The following is a 9,936-nucleotide window of genomic DNA, read 5'->3' on the forward strand; positions in this document are numbered from 1 at the left end:
CATATTTTTTATTAATATTATTAAATTATTGTTTGTTAACAATAGCCTATTAATTATTAATTAAAAAATAAGATAATTTTACAATTTATTAAAAATATGTTTAATAAATTGTTTATAAAAATATTTTTTATATTTACTTACCTATTTACATTTATATATATGTTTATAAAGTAACATTGGAATATATATATATATATATATATATTACTAGAAAAATTATAATTTTATAGATTATTTTAATAGCATTGTTGCTTCAATAATTTTCATAAACAAAAACTGCATTTAATCTCATTATTTTTTTCAATATCTATATTTATCCACGCTTTATAAGCTCTACAATAATTTTATTTATATACACATTTATATACTTTTCTCGTTGTACTTTTATATAATTAGAAAAACAAAATTTATTTTACAACAAATTATAAACACTTTGAGATGATTTGCAATAAGCTTTTAATAAATTAAATCTAAACATTTTCTACAAAATTATCATTGATTATAAATTTATTTTGTTTATATATTCTGAGGTAATCTCAATTAATTAAAGTAATACACAAAATTATTAGAAGTATATAAATAGCAATATTTATAAAAAAATGATATTTATCTTAAGCGTATGTTTGATATATATATCTATATGTACTTATTATATATTGTATACAATATTCTATATATATATATATATATATATATATATATATATATAAAATATACTTGAAAAATTTGTAAAATTTTTTTTAAATTCTTTTTCTAAAAATTTTGTTTTTAGAATTCTTAATAAAGTTTTTTTTAATATCAATATTCACTAAATATACATGTAAAAAGAGACTACCTCATTAGGTTTGATGATTTTCTTTTGAAAGTATGTATAGAAAAAAAAAAATTAACTTTACAATAAGATTGAATGTTATAAATTTGTTAAAATTAAATAACATTTGGTTGATCTGGAATAAGTGAAGCAAAAAATGTACTGAAAAATGTCCATGTAAAAGCAAGTGCACCAGGTCTTTCTTCTTCATGTTCTTCATTTGCATTTGTTCTTGCTTCTGCTTGTACAGTTGGTACTTGACCATTTTGTTGCTGTGGTACAGGTTCAGGACCTATTGCTTCATTCTGTAACATTTGATTATTATTATCTACCCGATCTCCTCTACCATTATTATTTTCAGGTAAAAGAATAGGTTGAACTCGAAAGAAACCACCCTGAAATCTGAAAAACATTCATTCAATTGTGTTATATTTGTATATAAAATTCAAAAGTATTATAGATATGAACTTACAGATACATTGCAAAGCCAAGAAATGTAACAATAAGAAATCTTAGAGGGGATGAATAAAAATATACCATACTAAAAAAAACAATAATTCTGGATAGCATATAAAAAACATCTAGCCAATCTCTATTAAATGCACCATCTTCTCCAGCACCATTATTTCCTGCATTAACATCAATTTCTTGAACAGCAGGTTGTTGTTGTTCATCACCTACATTATTATTATTGTTGTTGTTGTTGTTGTTATTACTACTATTAATATTTGTGTTATTTGTATATGAATTTTGAACACCATCATTTGTATTGATATTCATTTGCTGAACATATGGAATGCTAGTCTGTAATTGTATTCCTTGTGCTGCTATTCTATAAGAAAAAACTTTCTTCTATTATAATTATTTAAAATTTTTCTTGAAATTAAAAAAAAATTGTAAAAATATCACTTACAATTGCATATATTGTGTAAAATAATGTGTATATGCTTGTTGCATCCAAGCCATTTGTTGACTATTTCGTGGATCAAAATATTGTTGTGTAGAATATAATTGTGCTGGAGTATGTTGCATAGCAATATTATTAATATGTTGACTTTGATTTTGAATACTATTTGTATTATTTAATCTGTTATGTTCTACTGTACTTCTTGCACTAGAAATATTTGTGTTTTCTATAACTTGATCAGTTATTTTATTTATAGATATTTTTTGCGAAGCACAGACTAAATGAACTATATAAGCTTGATCTTCTTGTCCATTACAATGCCTTAATACATCTTTCAAACACATAGAATCATTTAATAATTGTCCTGAATATATGAGTTTCTGGGTTGCTCGTTCCTAAGCAAAATAATTTAATAAAATATAAGTGTTTATTATAATATTGATTATCTAAAATATAATATTTTCATTTATTTAATGCAAAGAAAAAAATTACTAGAAAAAAGAAAAATTTATAATTAAATTATAAACTGAATATATTCTTTTTATGATAATAATATTTTTAAAAAATATTATAAATAAAAAAAGTTTATAATTTTTTCTTTTATATATAATGGTGCTAATAATATGTTGCTTTTAAAAATTAAAAAATTAACTTTCACAAAATTTCACATAACTGAATCACTAGTAAATGAAATAAAACTCACTGGTTTACTAGGATAAACATCGGTTAAATGATCTTTTAATTGGCCAACAGTCCATCCAATGTCACAATTTACGATTTGATCTTTAATCTGCTGATTCGGTGCTTTTATTATTAATCTGACAACAATTCCTTCCATTATTTGTAATGTCCGTTTTTATGTTTTTTATAATCAGCTGTTCTTATTGTCAATTACTTAGATGGGATTAATTAACAATGCTACCGAGGCAGATTAATATATTTGCGTTTGTGAGATTTTATACACTTGCATGTATATGCAATATAATATTGTCTTCTTTGTCAAACTAATTTGTTGATTTACATAAAACTTTCTTGAGAGATAAGAATTACAATAGATTCATAGCTAATATAACATAACTTCATAATGCGAACGGATATTTAATCGTAGATATATTTTTATGAGTCACTAAATGAAATCACTTATGTGACGATTTATCATTCGTAGATTACAATTATTTATTCTTTGATAAGAGCTGATCTTCAAGTTACATTTTCTTCGTATTTTATGGCGATATCATAATGCTTGAATCCATGAATGTTACTAACAGTCATGAAAACTGTATCGTAATAATTACAATTTGGCGCCAATGGAGTTGGCAATCGTTATTAGAAAGTCAGCACCTTCGAAATTTTTGAGTTTAAATTTGAATTGAATAAAGTTTAAATGTAATGAAATGTGAGCAATATTTCACTTGTTTCATTAACTGTTTTTCTTATTAAATCACGTTATTGTTTATTCTTCATTAAAAATTGATATTGTAAACATTAAATATTGAAAAATAACAGTAATATAAATTAAGCTTATTATTATGTTAACTATTTATTAACCTTAATATTTATTTCAATTTTTTAATTATTTATCAATATTATTTGTAATTAAAATTTCATTTAATTACAAATTGAGTTTAAAATCTTTCAATCTTTCAATCTTTGTATGAAGTATTGATATATAATTTATAATTTGTAATGTAATATGATTGTAATATCTTTTTTAAAATATTTTTTTAATAATCATATATTTTTATTATCTTGCAGGATTCCTTCAAAATCTGGAAATAATTCTAGGCGATCTTCTGTAAGTAGATAATTGAAAAATTTTAATATTTGTATAATATACAAATAATATTAATATTTGATAATTTTATAATATTTTTTTGTTATGTACTACTATTGCTTTTAATGCTTTCTGTCATGCCATGTATTTTGCATTAAAGTTATATGAGTTTATTATGCTCTTTAATTTAATATGCTGAAATAATAATATTTGTTCTTTTAAACCTTTATATATGTATAATCATTGTTATTTTTATAATATACTTAGATACTTAAGCCTCCCAAACCACGTCATCCTCTACAGAACTTAAATTTTAATAGTTCATCCAATGAAAATAGTCCTGCTACTACAACAAAAATCAAAAGACGTGTTAGTTTTGCAGAAAAAAAACATGTCAAGTAAGTTACTTGCTCCTCATATGCAGTTTATTTTTAATGAACTTTCATAATTTTATTTATTTCATTAATACATAGTATGAAATTCATTGTGCAGAGAATTTTGCAATTCTTTGGAGCAAGGAACAGTATGGGATAATACATATGAAGAACATGATATAAGTGATGTTAAAATATCATGTTCTTTCAATCAAGAAAAATATGAATCTAAAAATATACATAAAGAAAATATTTTTAATAATATTCATGAAAATGATATGCAATTTGTTTGCAATGAAACAATAATAAAAGATGTAAATATTGAGAAATCTAATTCATGTATTATAAATACAGTTGAAAAAGAAAATTGTCAAGATGAAATGTTATTAAATGAATCATTAATTATTTCTCATAATGTGGATACTGAAAAAAATGAATCTATTTTCTCTCGTGATTCACAATTAAATAATAACCATATATCAAAAAGTATTATTGTGTATGAAGATTCTGATAAAAAACTAATTGAAAAATCAAATCAGATATCAGATTACTTAGAATCAAATATATGTAATTTTGATGATAATAAATTAAATATCACATCCGATCAAAATGTATGTATGGATTTAACTGAAGTTGTCAGCCCTGTTGTAAATTCTATTAATCGTGATAAAACAAAAAAAATGTTTAAAAATGCATCAATAGAATTAATAAATGATATTTTACCAACAATAAGTAAAGAAAACTTTGAACAATTTAATAAATCAAATGTAACAGAATCTAGTATAACAAATCAAGATAAATCAATGGAAATTACTATGCCCCAACCATCTGTTATTAAACTTAATAAAAATATTGATAATGTAGACATAAATACATTCTGTGTAGATAACAAAACTAAAAGACTTGATATTTCAATGGAAATAACTTCAGCAATACCAACTTCTTTATGTAATCTACCAAATAATAATGATATAAATTATGATGTTTCTAATTTAATATCATATAATAATGATAATAAGACAATTCCTTTTCATGATATATCAATGAGTATTACTAAAGCTGTAGAAACAATTGTTCATAAATCATCTGACAGCTCACCTGTGGTACAAAAAATGTCACAATATAATATTACAAAACAAGATGAAGAAACCAAATTATTAAATACATCTATGGAAATTACTAAAGTAGTTCCAATTAATGTACATTCTGTAATAAAAAATTATGGACAAAATGCAATTAAATTTGATACAAAAAATAATGTTAAAAAGTTAAGATATAATTCAGATATTTATGAAACCTTAACAAATTGTGATAGAACAAAATTTTATAATAATGAAGAAATGGAATTTACCACAGCAATAACATCTTTACCTGCAATATGCCAGAATAATCTACAGTTATGTATGCAAGATATTTCTTGTGCGCAATTAAATTCTTCAAATTCAATATCTGATAATTCTAGAAATCATTCATTGACAAACAAAACTATTATTTTTGATAACAATTCAATGACAGTTACTAAAATAGTACCAGTACTTGATAGAAAACACGAAGATATTATAATAAGACATTCTCAAGCTAAAATAGATGAAATTGATACATGTTCTTCTAAAATTAGACAAACAATATTATCTGATAGTTTAAAAAAAAAAGATATTACAGATGTCTCAAGCAACAAAGATAATCTGTTAAAAAATATTACTACTATTACAGCAATCCCTTCTTTACCAAACTCGAATATAATTTCAAATAATAATGGAGAAATGGAATTTACCACAGCTATAACATCTACAATACATCAAAATAATTTACAAATACAAAATATTTCTTGCACACAATCAAATTTTTCGAATTCAATATCTGACAATTGTAAAAATCATTTATTATCAAACAAAACCATTATTTTTGATGATAATTCGATGACAGTTACTAAAATAGTACCAACACTTGATAGAAAGAATCAAGATATTACAAGATTCTCTCAAACTGAAACAGATTTTGATATATGTTCTAGTAAATTTAGGCAATCAATACCTGATAATTTTGAAAAAAAAAATCTTATTGATGTTTCAAACAACAAAGATAATGTGTTAAAAGATAATACTACTATAATAAAAATTCCTTCTTTATTAAACTCAGATGATAAAATAATTTCAAATGATAATGAGAAAATGAAATTTACCAAATCTATAAGTACAATAGATCAAAATAATTTACAGATACCTCAAAATATTTTCTGCACACAATCAAATTCTGCAAATCCAATATCTGATAATTGTAAAAATCATTTATTGTTAAATAAAACTATTATTTTTGATGATAATTCAATGATAGTTACTAAAATAATACCAATACTTGATAGAAAATATCAAGATACATTTTTCCAAGCTGAAACAGATAATTTTAATACATGTTCTATTAAAGATAGACAATCAATATTATCTTCTAATATAGAAAAAAGAGATCTTACAAATATCTTAAGCAAAAATAATGTAAATGATAGTATTGCAACAATCCCTTCTTCATCAAGCTCAGATATAATTTCAAATAATAATGAAAAAATGGATTTTACTACAGCTATAATATCTTCATCTGCATTACATCAGAATAATTTACAGATACCAATACAGAACATTTCTTGCACACAACCAAATTTGTCAAAAACTAACAAAACTATTGTTTTTAATGATAATTCGATGATAATTACTAAAGTAGTACCAATAAATGATAAAAAGCAACAAGATATTATGATAACAGATTCCCATACTGAAACAAATTCTGATATATGTTCTGGTAAAATTAGACAGTCTATATTACATAATAGTATAGAAAAAAGTAATTTTACAAATTTCTCAGTCAATATAGATAGTGATGTCTTAAAAAATAATTCTATTGAATCTACTAAACATGTAAACTCTTGTTTATTAAACACGAATATAGAAAACAATGCTATACAAAGTTCTACTCCAATTAAAATTCAAGATTTTGTAAATATTAAACCTAGCATGTCTTCGCATGAATCAATGCAGCAACAAACTTTTGCTTCAGCTTTAAAAAAAAATAACACAGAAATAATTTGTGCTATATCTAATTGTGTATCAAATAAATCTTTCTCTCCTACAAACTTAGAATTAAATAAAAATGAACACACAATACTTAAATACACACAAACAGTTATATCACATCCAAGAAGAACATATACAATTCAATCATCAAATAGTAATCATATTTTTACAATAAATAATAAAAAAGAAAATAACATTTCAGAAATTAACCATGATGTTTCTTATGAATTAAATAATGAAGAAAATAATGAATGTAGCATCTTAAATAATACAAAAGATTTAGAAAATAAAGAAGATTGTGATATAAAATATTTAATGAATGGAAAAGATATATTTTTGAATGAAAGTTTGGAAGTATTAGAATCAATTAAACCACCTTCATTTGATTGCTTAGATGACTTGTCACATATAGATCATTCTATGAACATTATTTGTAATAAGAAAATTGATATAGAAACAAATCTTTCACAAAATGAAAACAGTGAATCTGAAAACATTTTAAAATTTAAAGATTATCAGAAAAATGTACAAATAGAAAATCAACATAAATCACAAATATTTGTAATTAAACGTGCATTTTTAAGTGATGCATTAAAAAATTCAAATGAAGATAAAATACAAACTAATGAAATTTCAAAATTAGAATTGTTAACACAGAATACTAATATTGATACTAATATTGATACTAATATTGATATTGATACTGATAGTCAAATTTTAGAATTTTCGTCTTCAACCATAAACAATAGTGAAAATTTCTCTTTAATACATAATACTGACAAAGATTTTCAGAAATTACATATGGACAATTCTAATTTAGAATGTCTTTTATCAAATGCAAAAGCTACTTATAAAACTTCAAAAGCTAATGATAGTAATAAAGTAAATGATACACATATGATGGAAGTAAATAATAAATTTTATTCAAATGAAAAATTTCAATCAAATTTGAAATCTCATACTATAGAAGATTTTTCTATAGAAGAAGAAAATGTTATAATCAAATCTTTTTCTTCCTTAATAAATGAATTAAAAATTTGTGCAAAAAGGTATTGAGATAGATTAATATTTTCTATAATTTCATCATTGATATTGTATCAAATAATGTTTGCAATTTTTTTAGTAACGAAATTATTTGGGAAGTATATTATGAAAATATCGAAAGAAACATGTTTATAATTGGTTTTATATCGTGTTCATTATTAGTAATAATATTTATACAGAATCCTTGTAAGGAGACAAATGATCAATATATTAAAAAAATTAAAATAATTTCTCAATTAGCAGGTAAGTTTAGAAACGCAATTAATAAAAAAAATATTAATTTATATTTAATAAAATTTTTTTAAAAATATTATTTTTTTATTAGATGATGCAGATACATTAATTACTATAGTTCATCGAATAATTTTAGAAAAATTAGATATTAAAAAATTATTGGATTTGTATAAAAATCGTGAAGATATTTTACCGATGTTAGAATACATTTCAAAAGAAGTAAAATTAGCTATGGATTTTATGTTTGATTTGAAACGTTTGAATGATCCAAATTTGATGGAAATAACTCATGATAGGTAAAAACGATTAAAATTACAATATTTTGATATAATATATACATTTTTTTTTATTTTAGCATATCTTTCATATCGCAAACTAAAACAGGGAATATTATATTGAAAATTACAATAAATATCAAGCCATTTGATAGGATAGAATTTCAAAATATTTCTGTTCATTGTTTAATAGGTTCCGTGAGGTTAGTTGCGAAAGTATTTAATAGACAATAGATTGTTTTATTGTAATTTAATTATTTTTCAGAGAAGAAGATGTTAAAAAATTAATAATAAATGTAAAAAGGGATCATAAGTTCTTGCGAAGGTATATAAATGATGTGAAAGACTATATATATTTGATGGAAAAATCTGGTAATATGACTTAAATATCATATTAGCGTATCTTATAATACAATAATTAAATAATGATGTTTAATAATTCTGAATCACGCTAATTGTACTATATTATAATTTAATAATTTTATATATAATCATGATATAAATACATAATTTATATTTTTTTTTAATAATATATATTTAAAAAAATATTTTTTGTATCTACACATAAATGTATACATGAAAACGAAAATGTAAAGTTACAAGCAAAGGTTGATCAACTAGTTCTTCGATGCAGCCGGTTCAGTCAATGCAGTTTTTTATATAAGTATTTACAGTCCTTTCGATAGTATCGTGTGAACAGCCGGCTTTCATAGAATTGCATTACTTTTCGCTTTATTCTTTGTTGGTAATTATAGCAATGATACATATATTTTTTAAATTAAATAATTTTAAAACTTATAACTTAAGATCTAGTTAAAACTAAGATTTCTGAGCATTTAATTAATTCTAATTTTTTAATTCAATGTAAATTTTATCTCAAATATAAAGAATTATTATATAAATATTATTTTTACAAGAATTGTTATCTTCAAAAATATATTTATTAACATTAAAAAAACATTAATTTTCATACATATTATTCAATTTTAGATCGTGCTTAATATTTTATAAAAATTTCGTTAAAGAAATCACATTTTCTTTCATCAATAACTTACATTAATCCTATTTATGTAGGCGTAAAGATTCGATTTTACATGATTTCGTAACAGTAATGATTGATTTTCAATATCAAAAAATATTTCATGAAGATTTCGTTTTCAATGTTTTGTTTTCACCTCATCTATTTTCCATCTTACAAAATATTTTGTATAAATGAAGTTTAAATATATGAACATCACTTCCGAAATTACTAATAATTATGCTAAATATGCTAATTATGCTAAATCAAATGTTAAATCAATTATTAAATAAAGAAAATCTAGATTTGATAATTAGTAATAATATACTGGTAATTTTTTTCTTGATAGAATTATTTTTATAAAATATAATCTAACATTAAATATTCAAAAATTTTTTCTTTTAAATTTTTTGATTTATTCCTTTGAATAATAA

At 22.2% G+C, this 9,936-nt stretch overlaps 2 protein-coding genes across 3 annotated transcripts; one reads left to right on the forward strand and one right to left on the reverse strand.

Annotated features, from left to right (window-relative positions):
- Positions 1 to 281: 281 nt before the first annotated feature.
- Positions 282 to 2,556, reverse strand: Herp (Homocysteine-induced endoplasmic reticulum protein). Its single transcript, XM_003694318.4, has 4 exons — positions 2,422 to 2,556; positions 1,725 to 2,113; positions 1,284 to 1,643; positions 282 to 1,213 (listed from the first exon to the last, which is right to left on the reverse strand). The coding sequence occupies exons 1-4, from the start codon at positions 2,554 to 2,556 to the stop codon at positions 928 to 930; spliced, it is 1,170 nt and encodes a 389-aa protein (XP_003694366.2). The 3' UTR covers positions 282 to 927.
- LOC100864878 (uncharacterized) lies at positions 2,440 to 9,386 on the forward strand. Of its 2 annotated transcripts, none has more exons than XM_086908555.1 (8): positions 2,440 to 3,114; positions 3,474 to 3,513; positions 3,760 to 3,890; positions 3,985 to 7,980; positions 8,055 to 8,218; positions 8,301 to 8,505; positions 8,565 to 8,687; positions 8,750 to 9,386. In XM_086908555.1, coding segments are annotated over exons 1-8 (4,782 nt in total). In that variant the 5' UTR covers positions 2,440 to 3,112; the 3' UTR covers positions 8,871 to 9,386. The 2 variants fall into 2 exon arrangements, with proteins under 2 accessions (XP_086764681.1, XP_031772844.2); XM_031916984.2 differs by lacking the exon at positions 2,440 to 3,114 and adding an exon at positions 3,121 to 3,223.
- Positions 9,387 to 9,936: the final 550 nt, after the last annotated feature.

The sequence above is a fragment of the Apis florea genome, unplaced genomic scaffold (assembly GCF_048593485.1).
Source record: "Apis florea isolate Af1SG1 unplaced genomic scaffold, ASM4859348v1 contig_3081_pilon, whole genome shotgun sequence".
In the NCBI taxonomy this organism is placed as follows: domain Eukaryota; kingdom Metazoa; phylum Arthropoda; class Insecta; order Hymenoptera; family Apidae; genus Apis; species Apis florea.